The sequence below is a fragment of the Doryrhamphus excisus genome, chromosome 2 (assembly GCF_030265055.1).
Source record: "Doryrhamphus excisus isolate RoL2022-K1 chromosome 2, RoL_Dexc_1.0, whole genome shotgun sequence".
Taxonomy (NCBI): Eukaryota; Metazoa; Chordata; class Actinopteri; order Syngnathiformes; family Syngnathidae; genus Doryrhamphus; species Doryrhamphus excisus.
This window is the reverse complement of record NC_080467.1, coordinates 17,363,152-17,390,378: the sequence shown is the minus strand read 5'-3', so window position 1 is coordinate 17,390,378 and position 27,227 is coordinate 17,363,152. Positions and strand designations below refer to the sequence as shown.

At 41.1% G+C, this 27,227-nt stretch overlaps 3 protein-coding genes across 4 annotated transcripts in view; 1 reads left to right on the top strand and 2 right to left on the bottom strand.

Moving 5' to 3' along the window:
- scai (suppressor of cancer cell invasion) overlaps positions 1–1,184 on the bottom strand; it is a 34,905-nt gene extending 33,721 nt beyond the window's left edge. Inside the window, exon 1 of the mRNA XM_058064211.1 lies at positions 971–1,184. The gene's annotated coding sequence lies outside the window, so the exon portion shown is untranslated. The remainder of the gene's footprint in view (positions 1–970) is intronic.
- Positions 1,185–6,452: 5,268 nt separating this feature from the next.
- Positions 6,453–14,746, bottom strand: chsy3 (chondroitin sulfate synthase 3). Its single transcript, XM_058064877.1, has 3 exons — positions 13,626–14,746; positions 11,852–12,135; positions 6,453–10,803 (listed from the first exon to the last, which is right to left on the bottom strand). Exons 1-3 carry the CDS (start codon positions 14,179–14,181, stop codon positions 9,235–9,237), a joined length of 2,409 nt encoding a protein of 802 aa, XP_057920860.1. The 5' UTR covers positions 14,182–14,746; the 3' UTR covers positions 6,453–9,234.
- A 1,452-nt stretch (positions 14,747–16,198) lies between these two features.
- Positions 16,199–27,227, top strand: part of megf10 (multiple EGF-like-domains 10) — a 41,112-nt gene continuing 30,083 nt past the window's right edge. For both annotated transcript variants that reach the window (XM_058064501.1, XM_058064500.1), the window contains exons 1-5: positions 16,199–16,355; positions 20,233–20,368; positions 23,676–23,777; positions 23,938–24,038; positions 25,894–25,986. In XM_058064501.1, the coding sequence (XP_057920484.1) occupies positions 20,250–20,368; positions 23,676–23,777; positions 23,938–24,038; positions 25,894–25,986 (415 nt within the window). In that variant the 5' untranslated portion in view covers positions 16,199–16,355; positions 20,233–20,249. The remainder of the gene's footprint in view (positions 16,356–20,232; positions 20,369–23,675; positions 23,778–23,937; positions 24,039–25,893; positions 25,987–27,227) is intronic.

Here is a 27,227-nt window from a genome sequence, read left to right as displayed (position 1 = left end):
AATTGTCCATAGGTATGAATGTGAGTGTGAATGGTTGTTTGTCTATATGTGCCCTGTGATTGGCTGGCGACCAGTCCAGGGTGTACCCCGCCTCTCGCCCAAAGACAGCTGGGATAGGCTCCAGCACCGCCCGCGACCCTCGTGAGGAAAAAGCGGTAGAAAATGAATGAATGAATGAATCGATCACACAATAAATAAAAATGAACTCGAACATTTTGCCGGCCTCAGTCTATAGACATGTGCATGCGTGTTTGTTTTCCTCGTCTCACGCTTGTTCCATAGAACAATGGCATGAATGGAGCGAGTCCTTTTGTCAGTCATACAGTCTCGGTGGATGGGTAGCATGCACACAGAGTGCAAAAGAGAGTTTCTCATTGTATTTTTCATAAAAGTAATGTTAAAATCTCGTCTCCTAGACCCAAACTTGTGTATCGTCTTGTGAACCTGGCATATTTATTCAGAAGACATACTTATATATGCGTGTGTGTGTATGGTGTATGAATGAATGTACGGCATCACGTGGTCACCTTATGTAATGGTGGGAGGATGCTACAGAGCACCTTGAATGTTCCTTACACCTGTGAAGTCATATCTTGGCAGTAATAGACTTTCTGAATGTATTTGGAGTGCAAATGATCATAAAATGATCATGCTTGATTAACGCTTTCATCAACAAAATAACTTTATTGCTGCAATACTATACCGAAATATACATACACGGTACGATACTTATCGGCAGTGCAGATTTGTTAACAAGCCAGTGAATAAATGCATGCAAACAAATCTCTGAAGTTCCGGTACGTGTATCCACAACACAGGCGAGACTGACAGCCTCACTTTCCAACATGCAGATATGTAACATACATGTTACGTCACATGAACGCCGTGGTATCTTGGTGCAAACACGACGGGCATCATATTGTGTGCCTTTGTTTCCATGCCACTTACTCGAGTGGATAACTGTTCATACCTTGTCAGCCCGCGTCAGTGATGGACAATATTACGGCTGCTTCTCCGGATTTAGCACAAAAGGCAAATACGAGCAATCTCTCGTTGCATCGTGACGCTGGACAACGACACCGAATCTCAACCAACGGATCTGATTGAGGATATTCCGTCTCCCACACTGGAGAGGCTAAAGCCAAAATTCCTTGACTTTCCACTGTCGACAGCACTGTTGAGTAGCTAGCTACATCCGGGTTAACCTTTTCAAAGTAAAAGCCCCCCCCCCCAAGGTTTTTAATACAGTATGTCTGCAATTACCTTTTTGAGCAGCTGAGACTTTGATCGTACAATAACCCAGATTTCACTATTTATGACAGAAGGAGAAACATGGATGACAAAACAGAGGACATTAGAACAGGGAAATTAAATCAATGCTTCTAAGATCTTACTACCTGGATGATGCAATTAGTATGTGCCTTTCTTTACAGTAGTATGGATAAATGCATTTTCAATAACCATTTCTGCTAAAATGCAGTTCTTTAAACCTGGTAGTGCACAAAATGTAAAAATATAAAAACAATCTTAAAAAAAGCAAAAATGAAAAAAATCAGCAGTAAATTTACAACAATAAATTGAAAATATTAAGAAAAAGTCTGAATTTTATGAAATTGTCATAATAAAAATGAACAAATGAAAAATAACATCCTTTTAGTAGGATACATTTTAAATATCAAAAAGGAGATAATTAAAAAGTTGTAATGTAATGAAAAACAAAAAAAAAACCCAACAAATAAAGTTTGTTTTTTTTAAAAATTAGGTTGTGGAAAGAGTTATAAAGGTATGACACTAAAATCTAAATATTATGGGAACAAAACCATAACTACAAGATGACAATGTACACGAAGAAAGTTGAGATCGTAAAAAAAAAAAACAACAACAACAACAGCATCAGAAAACAGCTATAATTTTATGAGAATTAAGTCAAAATAGTAAATTTGGAAAAATTGGGAATTTTACAAGAATAATGCTATATTGAAAAAACAACATCCCTCTAGTAGCTTAAATTAAGACCAAAAACAAGTTGCAATTTATGGAAAAATAGGTTATAATCTTTCAAGAATAAAGTAATACAAATTATTGTGAATAAAGTCAAACTAATGAGAAGAAAAATAAAAGAAGAAATAAAAAAAGCAGTTTTTTAATTATATTTATTATTTATATTTAGTTATATTGTATAATATATAATATATAAGTATAATGTCAATATTATGGGAATAAAGTCATACTGTACTTATGAGGAGGAAATGTCCAAGAAGTAGGTGGAAATAGTGGAAAATAGTAGTAGTAGTAATAGTAGAATAAAATGAAATATTAAGAGAAAGGATTAAATACTGTAACTCGTGCTTGCATGGGGGGGGGGTGCTTGTGGGTGATACTCAATAATTTTAGGGGGAATTTTGTATGAACACATACAGGGGTATGAAAAAGTTTGGGCACCCGTGGTAATTTCCATGATTTTCCTTTATAAATGACTTGTTGGGATCAGCCAATCCAGTTAAAAATATCATATAGCATATATATATATATCATATTTATTTTGGCACCAGGACACCCTAGGCCGCAGGTCTATGATGGACTGTAGTCGTATCATCAGACCTGCGTCCGCATGTTCTGGACACACGGGTAAAGAGAGGGGCTAAGCTGTCAACTGATCAACATGGTGGGGGAGGATGCTGGACAGACCTGGTAGACCCAAACGAGTAGTGAGGGTGTGCTGGGAACGTCTGGCAGAGTCTCCTGTTCGTCGAGTCTTCAACTCTCGCCTCCGGCAGAGCTTCACTTGCATCCCAGGGGAGGACCGGGATATCGAGTCCCAATAGCCCATATTCCATGCCTCAATGCTGAGGAACCCGACTGGAGCTGCGGCCCGCAAGGTGGTCGGGTGCCAGCCGTGGCAGCAGGCCCCGAACCCGATGGTGGACGCCAGAGGTCAGGGCCGCTGTCAAGCTGAAGAAGGAGTCCTATCGAGCATTGATGGCTTGTGGGACTCCGGAAGCAGCTGACAGGTACCGTCAGGCCAAACCGCACACGGCTTCGGCGCTTGTCGAGGCAAAAACTCGGGTGAGGGAGGAATTTGGTGAGGCCATGGAGCACGACTTTTGGTCGGCCTCGAAGAGGTTCTGGCAAACCGTCCGGCGCCTCAGAAAAGGGAAGCAGTGCCCGGTCCACACTGTTTACAGTGGAGATGGGGGCCTGCTGACCTCGACTGGGGATGTAGTCGGACGGTGTAAGGAATACTTTGAGGCCCTTCTCAATCCCACTGACATACCTTCCATAGAGGAAGCAGAGTCTGAGGACACATACGTGGACAGTGGCATCACCGTGGCTGAGGTATGTGGGGTGGTTAAAACGCTCCTCAGTGGCAAAGCTCCGGGCGTGGACGAGTGCCGCCCAGAATTCCTCAAGGCTCTGGATGTTGAGGGACTGTCTTGGCTGGCACGTCTCTTCAACATTGCGTGGAAGTCGGGAACAGTACCTTTGGATTGGCAGACCAGGGTGGTGGTCCCCCTTTTCAAGAAGGGTGACTGGAGGGTGTGTGGGGGGATCACACTCCTCAGCCTCTCTGGGAAAGTCTATTCCAGGATGCTGGAGAGAAGGGTACAACCGTTGGTTGAAACTTTGTTACAAGAGGTCCAATGTGGTTTTCGTCCTGGTCACGGAACACTGGACCAGCTCTACACCCTCACGAGGGTGCTTGAGGGTGCATGAGAGTTTGCCCAACCAGTCTACATGTGCTTTGTAGACTTGGAAAAGGCATTCAACCGTGTCCCTCGCGGCGTCCTCTGGGGGGTGCTCCGGGAGTACGGGATTGGTGGCGCGCTACTACGTGCTATGCGGTCCTTGTACAAACGGGGCAGGAGTCTGGTTCGCATTGCCAGTAGTAAGTCGAGTCTGTTTCCGGTAAACGTTGGCCTCCGCCAAGACTGCCCTTTGTCACCGATTCTGTTCACAATTTCTAGGCTCAGCCAAGGTGTTGAGGGAGTCCGGTTCGGGGGCCTTAGAATCTCATCTCTGCTATTTGCAGATGATGTGGTTCTTATGGCCTCTTCGGGCTGTGACCTTCAGCGTTTACTGGGACGGTTTGCATCTGAGTGTGAAGCGTCTGGGATGAGACTCAGTACCTCCAAAGTACCTCCAGAGGCCATGGTTCTCAGTCAGAAAAGGGTGGAGTGCTCCCTCTGGGTTGGGAATGAGGTCCTGCCCCAGGTGGAGGAGTTTAAGTATCTCGGGGTCTTGTTCACGAGTGAGGGAAAGTGGGAGCGTGAGGTTGACAGACAGATCGGCGCAGCCTCGGCAGTAATGCGGTCGCTGTACCGGACCGTCGTGGTGAAAAGAGAGCTGAGCCGGAGGGCAAAGCTCTCAATTTACCGGTCGATCTATGTTCCCACCCTCACCTATGGTCATGAGCTTTGGGTGATGACCGAAAGAATGAGATGGCGGATACAGGCGGCTGAAATGAGTTTCCTCCGTAGGGTAGCTGGACTCACCCTAAGAGATAGGATGAGGAGCTCAGCCATCCGGGAGGGGCTCAGAGTAGAGCCGCTTCTCCTTCACATCGAGAGGAGTCAGTTGAGGTGGCTCGGGCATCTAGTCCGGATGCCTCCCAGACGCCTCCCTGGTGAGGTGTTCCGGGCATGCCCAGCCGGGAAAAGGCAGACCTAGGACACGCTGGAGGGATTATGTCTCACAGTTGGCCTGGGAACGCCGTGGTGTCCTCCCGGTGGAGCTGGAGGAGGTGGCCGGGGACCGGGAAGTCAGGGCTTCCCTACTGAGACTGCTGTCCCCGTGACCCGGACCCAGATAAGCGGAGGAAAACGGATGGATGGATCATATTTATATATATATATAAATATATAACATTAATAGATGAGAAGGGAAATGAAGTTGACAGGTGTGACAAAGTGAATGTTAAAACTCACTTGTCCCTTATTATATTATTATATTCATGATTTTATTGTTTATTGAAAGTTACGTCATTTATAATTGTACTGGGTTAATTCAAACTAAATTCAACAGCCGTTTAGGATTTGGGATTTATTAGGAACAGGTACAGAGTTCATCCTACCTGTGGACTTACCAAGGGAGTCACCTGCAGGAATGTTTGGGGAGGAGTCTCTGTTTTAAAGGTTTGGTAATGTCATCAGTGACATCATCAGACCATACCATGTGCTGGGATTGAGAGAGGGGGTTGTAAACCCTAATGGGGGTCAGATTAGATGGTTTTGTTGAAATCCAGTTTTGTGAAGCGTTACATTATTAGATGTGTTTGGTAGACCAACCTGTGGGCTATTGTGGGACATTCTGGGCCCACATTGAGAACCCTATATAGGAGTAGCCGGGACTTCTTTGAGGAGGGCAGAGTGACGTGTGGCTGTGTTGCTTCAACCCCATACAGTACGGCGTTTCATTTATGTGAATGAATACATTTTTTCTTCTTGCTGTTTTTTGGGATAATTGAAGTATTTTTTTTCAATTGAAATGTCTTTTTTTATTTTAATGTTTTTCTAAGTTCATCTTCCTTGTTAAATAAATGTGCCAAGCCTGTGAAGCCAATCACGAAAAAGGCTATTTAAGGTGTTGCATCTTCTCTGAAGAGTAGCACCATGGTAACCTCAAAAACCTGTGAAATCCTGTGAAACGACCTGAAAGCAAAGTTTGTTCAACATCATGGTCTAAGGGAAGGATATATGATCTTGGTGCAGATGGGGTCACTGTACATCGTTCAACTATTCAGTGCACTTTGCACAGGGGGATACTGTATGGGAAAGTCATGCGGAAGAAGCCTTTTCGGCATACGTGACACAAACGGAATCGATTGAGGTATGCTAAAACACATCTGGACAAGCCAGCTTCATTTTGGAATAAGGTGCTGTGGACTGATGAAACTAAAATGGCGGCATGGTGGATGAAGAACACAGCATTCATTCCAAGACAAACACTTGGTGGTGGATCCATCATGCTGTCAAGTGCAGGTACTGGAAATCTTGTTCAAGTTGAAGGTGGCATGGATTCCAGTCAGTATCAGCAGATTCTTGCCAACAATGCTCAAGAATCAGTGACAAAGTTGAAGTTGTGCCCGGGCTGGATACTTCCAACAAGACAATGACCCTAAACACTGCTCAAATGATCACAGAATACATATAAAATAATAAAACGTAAAGAGTTTTTTTAAAGGGCTTTGTAGTCGAAATAGGTGTGTCTCAATGACATGCATTGTTAGCGAGCTCGTAGTAATTCATTATAATGCACAGAAAAGTGAAATAAATACGTGTTCATGTTTCACATAAGGATTGTAAATGATGGCCAAAATTCCAAAAAAGTGCATTTCCCCTTTAAACCTAAATATGAACTATGCCAACGCAAGAAGACGTGACATGATTGGAAACAGCACACATACACACACTCACAAATTCATGGGTTCCACAATCGTTTATTATACCGTAGAATGGAGACCAGAGTAAAAAGTGACAAACTAAATGACTGAGTGAATTATTATTATTAATTACTGAGTTATTTGGCTTATGTACAGTTACAATTGTTCACTGTGTAGTGAAGAAACCTAAAAACAGCAGTTAGATAAAAGCTGCTTGAACATGTACATCTATCCCTTTGATATTCCTATGATACACTTTGATATTCAATGGAAAGAGATGACACAAGAATTTGCAGTGAATCATATATACAGTAGATAATCAATATTCAAGATTAAAAATCAATATTGTCCCTCTGTTGCTATTGTACAGACAGGACTGTAGGAGCTTTCCTGATCTGCATTTTTCACCACAAAGCACAAGCACAGGCCTGCTGATGCTGAACTCTGATGACAAAAACATTCCAAAGGAAACCAAGAAAGCTTCTCTAACTCGCACATGTTTGTACGAGGGCTGTCAAATGACCGAAATCCGATTAATCACACTTTTCAAATGAATTAATCCTGATTCATCAGCATTTAGAGCTAGCTATGTCTGAAATGTACTGCATTTTCTTGAAAAATAAATAAATGACATCTCAGTTATGTTTCCTTGTTAGGCTTCCTTGTGTGTTAGGAGTGGCCTCCACGGAGACTGATGCAATGACTGATGGGTGGAGGAGTGGACTAGTACATGCAGGAGGAATAAAGTTTGCAATCATACAGTACAGTTGATGTGTGTCCATCTGATTCTTAAAAAAATCACAAAACAATCCTTATGTGAAACATGAACACATATTTCTTTGCCTTTTCCGTGCATTCTTACACAAGAAAACGAGTTAATTTCAGCTAGCTTACAATGCTTACAATGCATACATTTAAAAAAATATTTAAAATATTTAAAAAAAAAACTCTAACATTGCATGGTTTGATATACATGCTGTGAGGGTGCATTAGGGTACGCCTTTGGCGGTAAAATAGGTATTTCCCACGAAGTCCGTTGTTTGCTAGCTCATATTAACTCGTTTTCTCATGCTAGAATGCACAGAAAAGGAAAAAAAATATGTGTTCATGTTTGTGAATGATGGGCAAAATTCCACAAAAGTGAAGTTCCCCTTTAAGGTGCATTTTAAAAGCTGGTTTCAACAGAAATCACAAAATAATTTAGATCAGGGGTGTCCAAAGTTTTTATATTATATTATATTAAATATTATTATTATTTTATTGCCGTAATGTTATACATAGTATGACAAACCATAATGTATATTTCACTTTTGAATAAAATCTAGAGTACAATACTAAAGTCTGGACTTTAAAACTAAAACGTAACGTAAAGAGGTAGAAAACAGAGTCACTGAAAAGGATTTATCCGACCACTTGTACTGGTGCATAAGTAAATAAAAAAAATCCTTGTCAATCCCAAATATATAGAACTCCATCAAAACTGATTCCACTATTTTCATGCTATCATTATTTGTTCATCTTTGCTGTTTATGGTTTCTTTGGGGTCATTTTCCACCTGAAAACCCTTCTTAAACCCATCGTTTCCCTGCAACACAAACTGTTGCACATAGTGCATAGGCCGTGATGTGTGGTGAGGTTCATTTTTTTGGGGGGTGGGGGGTATTTCAACAGATATTTTTTAAAAACCCTTTAGTGTATTCATTCAGCATAGCAGAATATGGTAATTACATTTGACTTGTTGCTGACTCAGTTTTGGGCTGATTTTGTGTAATACAATATTGTCAAAGGGGATCTAGAATGTTAGAATGTTGTATTCTCGTGTTAAACGATGCCAAAGTTTCATATAATGAGGTTTGCTCATTTGGAAGTGAGCCCTGAAAGAAGTTTGGGATGGCTCAAAATGCTCGGTTTCCAAAGGCGTGGTAAAACTGCCCCTTTGTGATGTCACAGAGGCCAGACTTCCTTATATGGTTCATAGTTGGGAAGCACTTTGGGCGTGTGACCAATCACAGTGGAGTGGGCATGCCTGGAGGTGGGCTGTTTTGGCATTAAGCACAAATCCAAGGAAATACAACTGGAATACGTGCAGATTCTGCAAAATCCAAAAAGTTCTCAGTGCGGGTTATTGTGTGTAGCTGCTCTATAGGAGACCACCACTCAATACAAAGGATCGAAAAATGAGCAAAATAGGTCCCCTAAAGAAAAGCTGTCACTGGCTTTTCCTCTCTATGGAAAAAAAAGCAGCGACAAGCACAGCTCACATCCACCCCCACCGTCTTCCCGCTGAGGAGTATTGTGCTCCTCGGTGTGTGACATATTTCATTGTCCAATTAGCAAGACGAATGATGTCACACTTACATGAAAGACTTTATATAGGTAATAAAACAGTGTACTGTATAATAAATGTTTTCCGCAAATATTATAATGTGCAAATTCAGCAATTTTTACTTGTGGTGCATGATAATGATAATTATCAGACTTATGACATGATACCGATAAAACCGCAAAAATTACCACCTGAAATGCCAACAACTCTACATTGCCCAGCCCGAGGGCTAAAGTGATCTGTGATTTCATCATGGAAATGATGGAGTCGGATGACCAGCCCTTTACTGTCATTGAAGGTACCGGCTCGTAAACACCTTGGTTTGTACTTCAGACCCACTGCCGTTTCCAAAAAAAATCTACATTTTCTTACATTCAGGTGTGCATAAACTACAATTAAATCTACATTTTAAAAAAAATCGGTTCCTGGTAGAGACTGCGTCCCTGGACCGCACATCACTGTGCACAGCATTTGCATCCATGCAAAGATGAGGTAAACTTGTATGGTGGCGTCAACATAAGCTGGAATGTCAGGATGAAGTTCTGTTATACACGACTTCGATGTGTTTCTCCATCCACATCTCTGCTAACTGCATTGTTGAAGCATACGTACTGGATTTGGACCCAAGGCACATTTTAAATTGTTTTTGATCAAGACTTGAGTTGCAATGGACAAGATGATAAATATGAATAATTCCTGGCTCCTGACTGCGTAACACTTCTAAACCAGAATGAATAACTTTTGTGAAAAGGTCGACATCTTCCAATCCCCAACCCAGGATTGAAGTGTCAAACCCACCAGCTTTTAGTAAATCACTCTTGAAAACACAGGCGATTCCAAAGCCGTAATCACGCCAAAAGCCACTTTTTTTGGTAAGAACAAATTTGTTTTCTCTCGGGGCCTTATCAGCATACACTATATTTGGGTTGTACTGACTAAATATGATGGGAAAAAAGATCTGTTTCCCTTGTACGGTGTTATCTCTGCAGCGTTGCAGGGCATCGGCGTTGAAGATAAGATCAACATCACAAAAGAATAGTAGAGTGTCATTATCAGACAGTGAAGAGCCCAGCTCCAGGGCAAATCCCCGGGAAAAGTTGCCTGTCACTGGAATCACTGATAGGTCAGCTTTGGGATATTTCTTCTTGTAATCTTTGATTAACTGAACATGCTTTCCTTTGTCCTGATAACTCTCATTGTCTACCAGAATGACAGAGAGCTTAACGTTTTGTTTGGGTATCAAGCAAACTTCCTCAAAGTTCTCCATAAAACGGACAAAGGTGTCATAGCGACCGGACAGCGGGACAAGGATGTTAACTTTCCTCTGGCTTTGCTCCCACATTTCTCTGGTTGACTCGTAGAACTGGAAAGGAGACAACAACTTCAAGGAGTTGGATAGAAAAGACAAGGACTGGGATTCCGAGTTAATAGCGGGCACAAGTTCGGCCACATTTAACTCCTCGCTTTCACGGAAGAAAGGTCGGCTGAAGGACTGCTGAAGGTATGCGTGACGCCTCACGGGCACGGTTATTTTACGTCCTTTGTGTTTCCTGTACAGAAGCAGTAGATCTAAGATGTATTCAGCCCCGTGCATCGGATCCACCCTGTAATATCCATACTGAATCTCTTTAAAGTCGATGACACGGCCACGTGTTTTAGAATTTTCATTAATCATTTCCATCACCTGGAGCATGATGTCTTCTAATGCCGTTCGGCGTGAGGAACTGAGGCTTTGTCGCGCCATCTTGTTTTCAACAGCAGAATAAATATGACGGCCAGTCAGGAAATCCCACTCTATGACATCATTGCGCTCGCTGGGTTGATAGCGCATGTAGGAGGGTGGGGCTCCCAGCTGTTGGTCCTCCCACAGCATTTCTGTGTCACTGAGATGGGTCATCATGAGGCCTTCACGGTGCAGCAGAATGGTGCGGTAACGAAGCCTTGAGATTTCCCGAGTCAACATGTAGTTATGGAGTCGGTATTGGTAGGCGGGCCATTTGTTCGGATGGAGCGTGATGGCATTGTGGATCTTGCTACTGTGGAGCTCGTCTATGAAACCTTTCTTGTGCTCGTAATTCTCGTAGAATAGCTGCTGCATCTGTGGAAAGGATCGTCACGTGTAAATAACTGGTCGATACGGGTAAAGGTACAAACGTTCCTTACTCAATCTAAATCACAGCATTGCAATTGTCTTGTTTCACAGCTTTCATGTTGCAATTGTGTTTCAAGCAAGGGGTTAAGGTTGGAGGTTAGGGTTAAGGGTGAATAAGGTGTGGACAAAACTAAATAACTCAAGAACGGTATGTCCTATCGACATGAAACCAAGTCCTACCCCCCATAAGCGGCCACAAGTGTTTGATTGGCACCATCGACTTCTGGACTTCTGGAAGTGGGCGTAACTTACAAAAAAGTGCCAGATAGAGTCTATGGTTCTCTCTGGGAAAAGGGTGTAGTGCCATCTCAGGGACCTCGATCACGGATGTCATCCTGGTCTAAGTACTTCAGGGTTTTGTTAACAATTGAGAGAAGGATGAATTGCCAGATCGACAGGCAGATTGGTATGATGTGGTGAAGAGGGAGCTGAGCCAAAACACAAAGCTCTCAATTTACCGGTCGACCTGCGTTCCTACCCTCAACTATGGTCATGTAACCAAAACCACAAGATTGTGGGGTGCTCCCCCTTAGAGATAAGAGAAGCACTGTCATCCAGGAGAACCGCTTCTCCTCTGCATTGAGAGGAGCCAGATGTAGTGTGTTGGGAATCTGGTCAGGATGCCCTCCGGATGCCTGTTCAGGGAACGTCTGACCGGCAAGAGGACTTGGGGAAGACCCAAGACCCGTTGGAGGCACTATGTCTTTCAACTGGTTTGAGAATGCCTCAGCTTAAGCTGGGAGAAGCTGGCCGAGGAGGCCGAGGAGGAGGTAACCAGGGAGAGCGAAGTCTGGGCTTCACTGCTTAGGTTGCCGCCCCTGTGACTAGAAATTCTATCTCTAAAAATTATGAACAGAATCTGTGACCAAGGGCAATGTCAGCAGTGGCCAACTAGAAACAGGTTCAACCTACTGCTGGCAATGCGAAAAAGCTGTGCACAGCTATTTTACTTGTATAGACTTACTAGATGTTTAGAGAAGAACTCAATTCATACCTCATAAGACCACACGCACTGCGTCCCTCCAAAGCGTCGTACACAGCGACCGACTTCAACATCCTCATGGGTTGTGTACATCTCCCTGAGACAAGAACCAATGTGTGGCACCATCCTGCGTAGCACCTCCCTGCTGAAGATCATACCAGGTCCACCCATGCAGAAGTTCTCCCCGGGCTCGAGAGCCAGTCTGCCCACCTCCTCTGCCATGCCGAGGCCAGTCTGGCCCAGGTAAAGAGGTTTACTGCTGTTCAGAGAATGCAGAAACAACTCCAGCTTTTCACCTGAAGAGGGTGAAGATAAGCGAAAGGTGGTTAGAAGTATGACAGTAACAGAAAAATGAGTCAAGTATGAATTCATAGCCAATGTAGGGGGTAAGCATTAAAAAAATAACACCGTTACCAACACCATTATTGTTTTCCAAAAACTGGCAATCAAAGTGATTATTTTAAACATAACAAACACGACTACCAACAAATGTAATTGTAATTTATATGCATTTCACTTTGTATTCTGCATGAAAAACTATAAATATTTTCTATAAAATGTGTTTTGATGATATTTCTAGGTGTCTGGAAAGGATGAATTGGATGTACATTATTTCTTCTGGAACAAACGAAACGTCTGATCTTTTGGAACAGTTTCACAATGAAAACCGAGGTTACATCGTATACATTCTTGGCATACATTCCAATTGTTAGGGAGAAAAAAATCCAAAACCATATGGCCCTGTGTGAATAACTATTAACTGGTTGGGCCACCCTGAGCAGCAGCAACTACAATCATTCAAAAACAGCATTTTGTGTTCAGTTGTGTTAAATATTGACTAATATTTTAATATGTTGGATGATGGTAAACATTTAAATGTGACGAATCTGTCCAACTGTCAATTTCCGATAACGATACCAGCAGAAACCGGTGTAACACGTGTAACATGGCATGTCTCCTGTGGTGAAATGAACACATGTGTGACCAGGGATGCCATCTGGCAACTCAAAGCCACAGAAAGTGTGGGTAAAATGTGCCCCGTACAGTCTTTGGGCCCACCAGGCCAACATTCATTCATTCATTCAAATTATATGGTGGGCGGCACGGCGGTCGAGTGGTTAGCGCGCAGACCTCACAGCTAGGAGACCAGGGTTCATTTCCACCCTCGGCCATCTCTGTGTGGAGTTTGCATGTTCAATGCAAGCCAACATTCATTCGTTCATTCAAATTCTATGGTGTGGCCTCTGTTTTTTGTTTTTTTTGCTGTGATATTCTTACAGGGGTTTGAATCTTACCATCTCTAGCTAAAGCAAACAGTGTTCCGGTCTCTCTTACTTAACGGCTTATTGTTCAACTTTGAGCGGCACGGTGGTCGAGTGGTTAGCGCGCAGACCTCACAGCTAGGAGACCAGGGTTCAATTTCACCCTCGGCCATCTCTGTGTGGAGTTTGCATGTTCTCCCCGTGCATGCGTGGGTTTTCTCCGGGTACTCCGGTTTCCTCCCACATTCCAAAAACATGCTAGGTTAATTGGGCACTCCATAGGTATGAATGTCTATATGTGCCCTGTGATTGGCTGGCGACCAGTCCAGGGTGTACCCCGCCTCTTGCCCCAAGACAGCCGGGATAGGCTCCAGCACCCCCGCGACCCTCATGAGGAAAAGCAGTAGAAAATGAATGAATGAATGAATGTTCAACTTTGACTGAACTGACCATGTTGTGATCTCAAGCAACACCAAATTACGAAGTTCCCTCATTATTGATAAACTAAAAGAAATCATAATCACCTCTTATATAAACATCATCATCTGCTCGCATGAACCATTCATATTTATCCAGGTAATGATCATGGATGTACTTCAGCATCATGAATGACTTCTTCTGCGGTGGATAGGAGTCGTCCACGCCAGCCAATGAGACCACAGGAAGCGGAACGGGGACGTGCACCTTGTTAGAGCCATCGCTGGAGAAGAACTCCACCTTTCCGGGAATTGAACGTGTCCAGGTGTTGAATGCAGCCACAGCCCGGGAAGCCAGGTACTTTTTGGCGGTCATCACGCCCACATAGAGGAACCGCGTGGGCCGGCTTTTGGCTTCCCGGTTGTCTCCGCGACGGTCAGACCTGTTTTCCTCCTGTCTGAAGAAGTGACTTCCTCGGTTGTCAGTATCACCGAGGTTTCCCGGCATTTTTCCGGCGGCGGACTCACTTCTGAATGAACACAAGGGGTATTCATTCCGTTGACTCTCCAGAACTTGGGGTACAATGAACCAGGAACATGCAGTGAATCCTAGAATGACACCAAATACCACAGTGGTCCACTGTCTCCTTGATTGCAAAGGCATGCTTGAAGAATTCCCAGCTGGAGGGAGTCTTGGTGTATGAATGATGTCCTTGTCTGGAGCGGTGCTGACGTGTATGGCAATACACCGCTGTCCTACCACATGTGGGGGAAACACTCACTTCTGCTAGTAGAGCTTCAGGAATTCACTGTCCGTTTCTGCTGCGGTGTTGTCCACTCCATCATCAATTGCCTTCAACGGTAAATTTGGCTGCCAAATATTCCCAAACCGCAATCGACCAGAATTAAGGACGTCTAATCTTAGCACTGCACCTTTAGCGGATTAGTAAATCCTGCCAACGCTTTAGCAATGGCAACCAAGTACTTTCCATTTCAAACTCGTTAGCAGCGTCGTCGATGGAGCTCGGATGATTTGACTCCATGATTGGAGGCGGTATCTTGGCAACGTTTCCTTTCATCTGTCCTTTTCAGAATAAAAGCACAACACGCAAACTCTTGAATGATGAACAATTTGTTTCTTAAAGCGATATCGGATCAAATAGGACGTTCTGTTTAGAGTTGTTCTTTTCATCGATCTATCATTGTCGCCATCGTTTATTTTTCAAGAGCTGTACTAAACGAGGCTGCCAAAAGGTGGCGCCAGAGCCCTAGTTAAATCAAGGCTGCTTTGTCGCAAATTTGTTTTGTCTCAAGGCGAATACCTGTACTTCCGTCAAGACACTTCAGTTGCATTTTGACAGAATAGTCGTGTTCCAAATCCAATGCCGTACTTACCGGAAATGACGTATGGCTCTGTATCAGGTCCGCACTAGCATGATGAGATCGACAGCTTTCACTTCTCTTATATGTTTATTTCCACAATTGTGCTTTTCGTTGTGTTGATCCTTTTGTTAAATTGTTGATATTATTATATGTTGAAGCGCCGAAGAACTGGAGTCTGGCGGGGAGGGGGGGGGGGTTAAATTCAGGAGCAAACTTTATTCCCTTGTGGGGCATCAACTCACACTCGTAACTCCGTGTGATACAACAGCACACAAAAAAACGGCGCACTATTCCCTCTCTCCCACCCACACCCGAGTGGCAACTACGGTAGTGCATTAATAGTTCCGGGGGCAATTATGTACCAGCAACCTAGCACTGCAATGTATACAATATATTGCTTCGTGGGCAAAACGTTCAAGGATTTCTAGTACTAGTTTCTAGTACCAGTTTTTGCTTTTGTGTAGTTATTTTGCATTATTGACTTTATTCTGCACATGTAATAAAATACAACAAAGGAATAATCATTCTGTTTGAAATTGTTACATTGTGTTATGTTGTCTATTTTTAAAAATATTTCATTTCTTTGCTACTAAAATTATGAGTTATTTTCCCACATAATATTACAGGTTTGTTTTCATGAAATTGATTTTTTTTCCTCACTAGAAACTGATTTGTTTCTCTTAATAGTTTGACTTTATTCTCATAAAATAATAGCCGTTTTTCAATTTCTGCTTTTTAATTTTAACTTTAGTAATATTAGAACTTTTCTCCCAAACAGAATCTTAAACAAATGACAATTGTATTTGGCTTGATCTGTTTGTCATAATGTTACGACTTTTTCTTTAATATTTCAACTTTATGCTACTTAAATGAAATAATATTTACTGACGATATTATGACTTTTTCCACAAGAAATTACAACTTTTATATATAATATTCTTGTGAATTTACTGCTAGTTTTTTAAATCTTTGCTGTTGTTTTTTGAAGCACATGTTACGGTAGTTAGGATACTCCTATTTAAGTAGTACAGCGTTGATAAAATATGCATTGTTATCCTCACACACCCATAACGAGTTAAAATGCATAAAAAATAATCATAAAAGATTTATTTACAATATGAGCAGCAGTTTAAAATGTACAGTAGGTGCCACGCTCATTAACATGGTTTAGATTCGGCTGATTGTGGGGCATAACGGCTTCAATAATGATCCTGATGACGTCAGACGGAGAAAGCCCTTCATTGGCTGAGACGCGGGTGACGTCACAGCAGCTGTCAACAGCAAGTGTTTGGAGTGGGAGAAAAGTTCCTCCTTGTGCGCCAGAGACGCTAACTCGTAAAAACCATTTTAGCTTTTTTCTCTCTTTCTGTGGAAGAGTTATTGTTTGTATTGTCAGCCACATCGGCATCATCTTAAACGACCGACCCATGCTCACCATTTCCTCATATAGTTAAGGTAAACATTTTCTTCTATCGATTTGATTGAATTATGTCATGGGCTGCTAATTGCTTTATGTAAACAAGTTCCATTAAATAGAAATATAACACAAAGAGTATTTTGTTCGTATAGTTGGATGACATTACTGTGAGAATACTGAATATATTATACATGAATTGCCTGGAATATATTTTATTTATGAAAAAGTATGAAAATATCGACTTAACCTACACATGGCAGTCACAGACCACTAACCAAATTATTTTCGGAATATGCTCTGAGCAGCCCTTTATGAAAATGACTGCACAGAAGCTTCATGGACTAGACTGTTGATGTTTTCATATGCAGAAATGTGTGCTCGTCATTGTGGCGGGCTGTGTATGATTCACTCTTGTCATAATCATAATGTTGTCTAGTCATAATGTGGCATTGGTGGATGTTTCAAGATGTACCCAATTCAAATGTGCAGGCTATTAATGGTTTTTTTTCCTATTTCCAAATAGTTTATCTTTCTTCTTAACTAATCTTTGTAACTTTTTTCCTCGCAATATTTAATATTATTTTTATTATTTAAATATTATTATTATTATTATTTTAATATTTAATATTTAATATACTTTATTCCCATAATATTGACATTATTTTTCTTCATACTATTATGGGTTTATTCTCATACAATTACAACTGACTTTATTCTCATAGCATTCTAACTTTTTTTGCAACCTAATTTTCTGAAAATGACAATATCATTTGTTGTTTTGTTTGTTTCCCATAAAGTTATGACTCTAAAAAAATCACTTATTATTCATGAATATTTATGCTACTAAAATGTTACTTCTCCACATAATATTATGACATTACTCTTGAAAAAAAATCTTTTTTGAATATTTTGACTTTATTTTCTTTAAATTAAAGCTTATTAAAAAATACAAATGGACCCTAGGCCGCATTTTGGACACCTTTTAAGGGGTTCCTTAAATAAAGGTTCACTGGGTGCCATCAACTGTGTTTTCCCAGTTAGTGAGAAAGTCATGTCTGCAGGAGACACATGGCTGGCAGCGGAGGATGGAAGACAAAACATTACACGGTCAATCAAACTAGACAGGACACACACATATACACATATACACATGCACACATGCACACACAACAAACACACACAGACAGAGCAGCTGTGGATTGTGAGCTTTCACTCACTCAGCCAGTAGTAACAGATGCTTTTGAGTAAACACGTAAATTGTACTTCCGCTTACACTTTCCCAGTTAGGAAACAGGCATGTGAGTGGGTGTTCACATATTATTTAGTTGCCACTGACAGAATTAATGCACTACTTATTGGATACAGACCCTTGACAATTGTATTAAACATTGTTGACTATAAAGGAGTCATTTTCAGTAATAGAATGTTTTGGACTACATCACAATGTTCGCCCGTCTCCCTCAGATTAAGTGACGGCCATTACACAGTATGCTGGCCAGTTCAAACTATAACGATCTCCGGAAGGCTGAGTCTCAGCTGTTGTTTTGCCTGGCATGACCAATGAGCCGGAGTGGGAAAGTCAAAGCATTCATTTTCTTCCCACCAAAGTTGCAGAGCGAGAGCGAGCTATGTACAGTAGCGGTAATTAACTGTGTTTCAAATGGAAGAATTTAGATTTTAATAAGTGATACCTAAAGATTTAGACCCGTTGAACCTTTTTTTGGACTCCTTTTGAACTCTTTTGAAAGCTATAATCTACTAGATTCACCTCAGACGGAGGTTGGCAACCTTTACTATCAAAAGAACAGAACATTATTATTAGGGATGTCCGATAATTAGGCTCAATATCAGTATAAAAATGTGATATTGGTGGATATCGCTATCAGATTTTTTCCCGATCATGAAAATCGATATTTAAAAAAATGCTGTATACAACACATATGTGTTCATTCCACCCCAGGAGATACTGTATGTCATGTTACACATATCAGTTCAGCATCGACTGAAAGTGGGCAGTTGTGCAATATTGCATTAATGAAAAAAATGTCTCAAAATAATGTTGACATCACGTATCTGCAATTTGTGCAAAAAATTTAATCTAGCAACATTTGTTATTGTGACAGCCCCATAAATAACCTTTTTTTTTCTCTTTTGTTGTGGCTGCACGGCGGTTGAGTGGTTAGCGTGCAGGCCTCACAGCTAGGAGTTCAATTCCACCCTCGGCCATCTCTGTGTGGAGTTTGCATGTTCTCCCTGTGCATGTGTGGGTTTTCTCCGGGTACTCCGGTTTCCTCCCACATTCCAAAAACATGCTAGGTTAATTGGCGACTCCAAATTGTCCATAGGTATGAATGTGAGTGTGAATGGTTGTTTGTCTATATGTGCCCTGTGATTGGCTGGCGACCAGTCCAGGGTGTACCCCGCCTCTCGCCCGAAGACAGCTGGGATCGGCTCCAGCACCCCCGCGACACTTGTGAGGATAAGCGGTAGAAAATCAATGAATGGTTTATGTTGCACAGCAGTGCTACAAAACAAAGAACCAATTTTGGTTGAACATTTGCAATAAAAGTGACTCTTGGAATGATCACATTAGACCTCTCCTTTTGGCTTCAATATGCCTCACATTTATTTAACACATTTTAAATGATATAATGTGTAGGTACTCAACGTAAATGAATGATAACATAATAGTCACAGTGTAGCAGCCATGGTGCATTCAAGGATTGCTGAACAACGTGTGAAATCTCAATGTTTGATGAAAACATATTATTCGAGACATGAAGCATTGAGACATTTGTATGTAAAAATTGTGGGCTTTTTAAAACAGTGCTGCATGTATGCTGTGCATTTTTCCTGTGTTATCACAGACAGTAATCCCTCGTTTGTCACAGTTAATTGGTAGGACCCAACTATGATAAGTGAATTTCTGCAAAGTAGGATTTCTTATTTAAAAAAAAATATACTTTGGGGGTTATGGCATAGAAAACCTGTTTCCTACCTTCTAAATACAGCTTTGAACCATTATTAGAGCCCGCAGACATGATATAACACCCCTAAAGTCATATTTACACTTATATTTCTACATTCTGTAAATGTGTTCAGATGCTAGGGGAGATGAGTTGGAGGCAGACAGGAAGTAACTCAACACTATTGTGCCTGTTGAGATCATTCAAGCCTGCAATAAAAGCCTGTTGTTCAGGTGATCAAATCTGGTGCTTGTGCGTCTCATCGAACATTACAGCAACACCGAGTGACCAAAGTAGAATACTACATATCATCGCAATGTCTTTGAATGCATCTTCTAAATGCCTTATGTTTGTGTTTCACTTCTAAATGATGCTTGAAATGATTAACCCTAGGCAAAAATATGTATAATTAGCTTAAATGGTCAATCATTCATTCATTCATTTTCTATCGCTTATCCTCACGAGGGTCGCGGGGGGTGCTGGAGCCTATCCCAGCTGTCTTCGAGCGAGAGGCGGGGCACACCCTGGACTGGTCGCCAGCCAATCACAGGGCACATATAGACAAACAACCATTCACACTCACATTCATACCTATGGACAATTTGGAGTGGCCAATTAACCTAGCATGTTTTTGGAATGTGGGAGGAAACCGGAGTACCCGGAGAAAACCCACGCATGCACGTGGAAAACATGTGAACTTTACACAGAGATGGCCGAGGGTGGAATTGAACTCAGGTCTCCTAACTGTGAGCTAACCACAACTGTCAGCTAACCTGCGCCTAACCACTCGGCCGCCATGCAGACCTTAAATGTTCATGTTTTTTTCTAATAGTAGGCCGTATTCAAGCGGCTGCCTCCACTGAAACATGTATTTGAGTGCATACTGCATCTTTTCTTGAAACCGCCATTTTTCTGCTGTAGAAAGTGAACTTGTGTCTGTGTCTTGAAGGTGCAGCCCTGACTGAGATGGCCATGCCACTGCAGTGCTACAGGACAGTCTTACTGACGATAGCCTTCTCTTTTCTGCCATGCATCACCTCCTCCCTCAACCTGGAGGATCCCAATGTCTGCAGCCACTGGGAGAGGTTGGTAGGCTGACCATACGGTTCAATGATTCAACTCTTTTCAATTACAATTTTACATTTCATGTGTTTTTAGGATTTGTATATAATTTGAATCACAGATTTAGATCATTTAACAGTAGATGCAATGGGGCAGCTGTCCTCCTTCTATACATTATACATGACAGTACACACTATACATTAAAATACTTTATGAAAATAAAAGTTACATCACACAATAATGGCTGTGTTTCCAGATGAATATTTAACGTTCTACAGTAATCCCTCGTTTATCAGGGTGAATTGGTTCCAGACCTGACAGTGATAAATGAATTTTTGCAAAATAAGATTCTTTATGTAATAATCAAATGTTTTTGTAATTAGAACATAGAAAAAACTGTTTATGATCTTGTAAATACATTATTTTAGTACTACTAGACCCCTGTAGACATGAAATAACACCCCTATAGTCACCTTTACACTCAGTACATGCTGTTACACCCTGTCCACATGGAAAATTTGTAAATTGTTGCATCCAGACGGGAACGGAGCACAGAGTAAAAATGATGCAATACACAGAGTCTTCGGCGTGTTCAGACCAGACTTCTTGGTCAATTTACCAGGGGGCCACCGGAGCTAGGTTCTGGGTGAAGCCGGGCCGCATTAGGTTTTCAAAAAAAACCCAAAACGCATTTATTAAAAACTGGAAAAAAATCAATAAAAAAACTATCTTCAATGCTTTTGCTTCTGCTATACCATACACTTTTTCAGTACTTTGGTTCCGGTTTTCCACACCAAAATATCTGATAAAACATTCCACTGTTCTCAAATATCTTAATTTTTACATTTCTATACACAAAATAAGATTAAAAATAAAATAAACAAATTAAGAATAAAGACAATAAATCAATCAATCAGTAATAAATAAGTAAAATAATAATAAAACAGCAAATAAGAAAAACGTAAGAAACCACATACAGTTGGTAGAGAAATTATTTTTTTCAGATTCAAATGTACAGTATTAACAGTTATTTAACCTTTAACATGAACATTAATGAAACGTAATAATTTTACCCAATTAGCAAGTTAGCATCGTACTCAGTTCCATCTGGGAGCAGCGTGGTAACTTTAACAACATGTTTGATGAGATGCTTTATCTTGACGTGTATTTTCCGTTTTATTCCAAATCATTTCCTGCATTTATTTGTACCCAGCGTCATAAGCCTTTAGCTTCATTGCTAATCCAAAGCAAAACAGGACGGGGTAACAGGGTAGGGTAACAGTATGGGCGGGGCAAAATCATGTTAATTGTGTACGGTGTGCACACAGCTTTAAGCTGCCTTTAAGCTAACTTTGGTATCAAGGTGGGGGCCTCAAACTAGCGTCTCGCTTCGCGGCCCACGGGCCAAATGCGGCCTGCGGAGTGAAAACTATGTGAAAACTACGGTGTTTCTGCAAGTCATTTTGAAGTATAAGATAACAAAATATCAGGAGAATGTCGACTGAGGTGAGTCACGCCAGTCGAAATATTAAAGGGGACCTATTATGCTGATTTGTGGACTCCTATAGAGCAGCTACACACAATAACCCACACAGAAAGCTTTCTAGCACCTATTCCAGCTGTATTTTGTTGGGTTTCCAAAATGGTCTGTTTTAATTTATTCCACCCACGGCCCGTCTCCGGGCACGCTCACTCTGTTGTGACACTCCCAAGCGTTCTTGAGGACTTCTGGACTGCTGCCGAACCTCCACTTTCTAATTTTGTTGGTGTAGGTGTTCATAATAAATGAATAAAGCCTTTGTAAAGCTACTTAAAAAGTGGTTAGGAGCCACTGGTAGTCCATGAGTGACTGGTTGGAGACCCCTGACTCACCATGTATGAATTCAATGAGTGTTAACACGTTTACTAAGTGCAGCCAATCTTGGCACAATATCGGTAGTGGAAATGTGGTCATTACACGTTTTTTGTGGGACTACCTGCGGTGGGAAAAGGCCATTAGCAACTCCAGACATTGGTGTGCTTGTAATTTGCACCCCGCTCCCTGTATGCACACTCTATAATGCTACACAGACAACCACTTACTTACACAAAATAAACAGGACACTGATAAATTCTTACTTAAAGCTTGCTCTTAAGACTCTTCAAAATGACCAAGTCATGTTGGAAAGCAATTGGACTTAAGCAACAGTGTGGTGAATAGTCCAGCTTTGCCCATGTTCACAAACAGTCCTATATTCTTCTCTTGCGGGCCCGAAATCATCAACTCCAACAACTTCTGCCTTATAGCTGACTCTTTAGGCACTTGAGCTGTCCATTAAATCTGAACAAACATGTTCTGAAAGAAGTCAATGCTCCTTGCTAACGCGGTGACAAAGCTGTACAGTGAGGTGGGGCATACAGCTTGTGCTCAATGTCGACACACTGTGATGTCACAAAGAGTCGTTGTTATAAAAAAAAAAAACTCTCTGAAACTGAGCATTCCGAGCCATCTCTAACTTCTTTCAGGGCTGACTTCAAAATGCGCAAACATCATTTTGGCGGTTGAGAATACAACATTCTAACTATATTTATAGGTCAGAAAAGTGGAAAAAGCATAAAAGGTAGCCTTTTAGATATTGGACTCTAATTTCGTAGTGTGGCTTGGCGCAGCCACACCCTTCCATTGGCGCAAATGGCAAAGAGCCACAAAGAGCCATAAGACATCATACGGACTCACACATGTTAGCATGGGGAGAGTTCCATGTTGTTCCTGTTTCCGTGCAGTACTTCCTGCAGTGGCTAGTGTCTTATCAATAAGATTCCTGACACTTAGTGACCAGTGTAGACTACCGCATATCATCTCATCATCTTTGAATGCCTTTTCTGACCGCTTTCAATTTATGTTTTAGTTCATTTAGCCAGTTTTATGCTTGAAAATGCTTCATTTAGGACAGGACTCAACTCAACAGAATTTGCTTTATTATGCCTGTTTTTGACTACTAATAGGTTGCATTCAGCCACCAAACAGCAATGATTTATCAAGCATGAAGTGGCACAGGAGTCTATTGACACTATGAATATAAAAGTAGAAAAGTAGGACCCACTGCACCCAAAAAGTTAAGTATGAAGTACATTGTTATCCCGCCATTTGTGGAGTTTATCTTTGAATTTGACTGGTAACAATGACTGGTAACCCCATAGCCAACTGATTAAGGATATAAAGGGAGCGACGTGTAGACATGTACACATGTACACACAACCACACATGGTAACCCCCATCCCACACACGGAGGGATTCTAGCCTTTATTTCATGTCTGATCTCTTGTCTCCTTCTCTTCCTGTGCTTGCAGATATTCCGTGACAGTGCAGGAGTCGTATGCCCATCCTTTTGATCAGATTTATTACACCAGCTGCACAGACATCCTCAACTGGTTCAAATGCACTCGACACAGGTAAGGCCAGTGTCGGTCTTAATAATATTTTGTCTTTTAGCACTTTGATCCTTAGTAAGGTTTCTGCCTTTGTGACATAATGCTACTTATGATTCACTGCTTCAGTTAGAGTTACCATTTCTTTATCTAATTGTGTAATTCACATCCTGTCTGTGTGAAGGGTGAGCTACAAGACAGCCTATCGCAGAGGAGAGAAAACTATGTACCGCAGAAAGTCCCAATGCTGTCCAGGATTCCTTGAAAATGGAGAAATGTGTGCACGTGAGTGTCTGACATAATCACCAACTCCCCTACATTCATGTTTTATACAGATTCTTTGTTTGTTGTAGAACTGTAGAACTAAAATAAATGTTGGCTATCTGGAACAGATTAATTTGATTATACTTTATAAGAGAACGTCTTCTGGAACAGATTCATTACACTAACCAAGTTTCCACTCTAATATAACATGTTAGTGTGTCTGTTATGGAGATTAATTTGTCATATTCCTAAGGGGGGTTATGATAATACAGAGTTCAGACAGGGGTTTATTTTAGGGTCAATGGGTCCGTCTGTATTGTATGTATGCATCACAAATCTCCAGTTAGTATAAAAAAACCAAACCTTGACACTGTCATCAATTTCAATTACACATGAATTGAAATTAATTGCATAAAAATTGTCATTTGGGCCGAATAAGACTGGCATTCATGGCTGTCGCTCCAGATGCGTACAGCTGATATTCACATACATGTCTGTTGCGCATACACACACACACACACACACACACACACACACACACACACACACACACACACACACACACACACACACAAAGCAGTCTCGGAGAAGCCATTTTGCAGTCATGCTGTTGCTACCATAGGCCAGTGGTTCCCAAACATTTTACAGTTTACTACCATCTAATTACATTTTTAACATTATTAGAGCCCTCAAGACATGAAATAACTCCCCTATAGTTATGTTTACACTCCTATTACCCAATAGAGTGGGTATATAAACGTGTGTGTGTGTGTGTATATATATATATATATATATATATATATATATATATATATATATATATATATATATATATATATATGGATATGGATATGGATGGGTAGCTAGCTAGCTTGCTAGCTTGTTGTGGGCTAGGGCTGCAACAGTAACTGGTGTTAGGGATTATTGTTCAATCATTCAAACCTGTAATGAAAACCTGCTGTTCCAGGGATCAAGCTTGATGCTTGTCTGAGCAGTGATATTACTGACACCTAGTGACCAATGTAGAATACTACATATCATCCAGTTTTTGAATGCGTCTTCTGAATGCCTAGTTGTTGTATTTATTAGACATCTTTATGCTTGAAAAGGCAGAATTTAGGCCAAAATGACCTACTAGATATAAATACAAAATACTAGATTTTGGTTCAGATATGCATTTTGAAAATAATAATAGGCGGAACCAGAAAATATAATGATTTATATATATATATACTACGTATATATATGTGTGTGTGTGTGTATGTACAAAGCACAAAGTGGCGAGAGATGCCTAAATGATCACAAATAGTGAATATTGGTAGCTCAACCTTGCTGGTGTGCATGTGTTTTACGTGGGTTGTAGTTCACATGCTCAAAACTGGAAGAGGGAGAGTTATAATACTTGCAAGACGTTCAAAAGCAACAGCTTTAAACAGGTTTTGTTATATTGCCTATACGCTTTGAGAAAGTCAAATAACATAACCTGAAGTGGGCCCGGTACAGGTGTCCTGTAGAATGGATCTCTTCCACTGGTCCAGTTTTTAGCTTTCTACCCTTTTGGGCCACTGTACTTGAAGTTTGTCTTTGTGAAAGCAAACTAAAACGTGACATGCACGTATGTAAGAAGCCACATTACAATTATTTGAGGCACTTGAATGAAGGACTCTTAAACGGGAAGGGCAGTGACACATGGAGAGTACCAATATGAAACGTTCTTACATACAGTAACCACCACCTTGTTTGTCTGTAGTACTTTTACTGTAGTACTCCACTGAAATCTTGCACTTGCATGTGCATTACTTGAGTCTGTTTCGCCGAACATGGATTATGTTTCTCCAATTCATCTGTCCTTTGTATCCTCTCCTCGCTTTTCCAGCTCATTGTGCAGAGAACTGTGTTCACGGCCGTTGTTTGGCCCCCAACACCTGTCAGTGTGAGCCTGGATGGGGGGGGTCCAACTGCTCCAGTGGTAAGTCCTCCAGCTGTTACTGTCTGTGAAGCAACAAGCCTTTGTTTGTGTGAGGTTTTCTGTGAAACTCGTCAGAGGGAAAACAGTTTGGATCTTCTTACTGTGTGTCTCCACAACACAAAGACACACAATACGATTAGAAATACTGTACTGTTGGATGGCCCCAGGAGGTTTGGTGCTGTAGTAAAAAAAAAAAGACACCCACAGATATGAGTATAGTACGTACAATAGAGTGGATCCCAGAAAAAAACTTGTCATTCCAGGCTACCCCCACAATTTGGCTGTTTATTGGTAGAAAACCCATCTCACTTACACATTCCAAGTAACACATGGAACACACTGACTATGTGGGTATAGAAATAAACACTTACAGACTAATATACATGCAAAACAATACAATTTTATTCTAATTTGTTACCTTCAAGGCATACCCAGCAAGTTACCCAGCATGCCTTGTGGGTTACATAATAGTATAAAATAGTATTGTTTAGCATGTATATTAGTGTGTAAGTGTTTATTCCAATACCCACACAGGGTTTTCTTCACGCAGAGTAAGAAAAAAATATATAAATAAATTATATAAATATATATAAATGGTTTTCTCCGGGTCCTCCCACATTCCAAAAACATGCTAGGTTAATTGGCGACTCCAAATTGTCCATAGGTATGAATGTGAGTGTGAATGGTTGTTTGTCTATATGTGCCCTGTGATTGGCTGGTGACCAGTCCAGGGTGTAGCCCGCCTCTTGCCCGAAGACAGCTGGGATAGGCTCCAGCACCCCTGCGACCCTCGTGAGGAAAAAGCGGTAGAAAATGAATGAATGAATGAATATATATATAAAGTATATATATATATATATATATATATATATATATATATATATATATATATACATATATATATATATATATATTTTTGTGTGTGTAAAATGTTCTGTGTTGGTTTAAAAACAATTATTTACTTTAGTTGTTGACAATTGTTGAGTAAATCTTCAAGTATGTCATCACATGACAAGGTTCATGTTTACAGTTAGTCATGCAGTCGCATTTATTCACAGTGTGCTCCTCTTAGATCCTTGAGTTCCTTCAAAGTGCTCTATTGACTGTTTTTCAGGTCAGCGGGTCCCAACAATATGTCTGAGGATGAATTTCGGGAGCGATGACAGGAAATGGGGGGATGGATGGGTTAGAAGGGGAGCATGAATAACAGCAGAAAATTGTGGGGCCTGAAATGTCTTGGG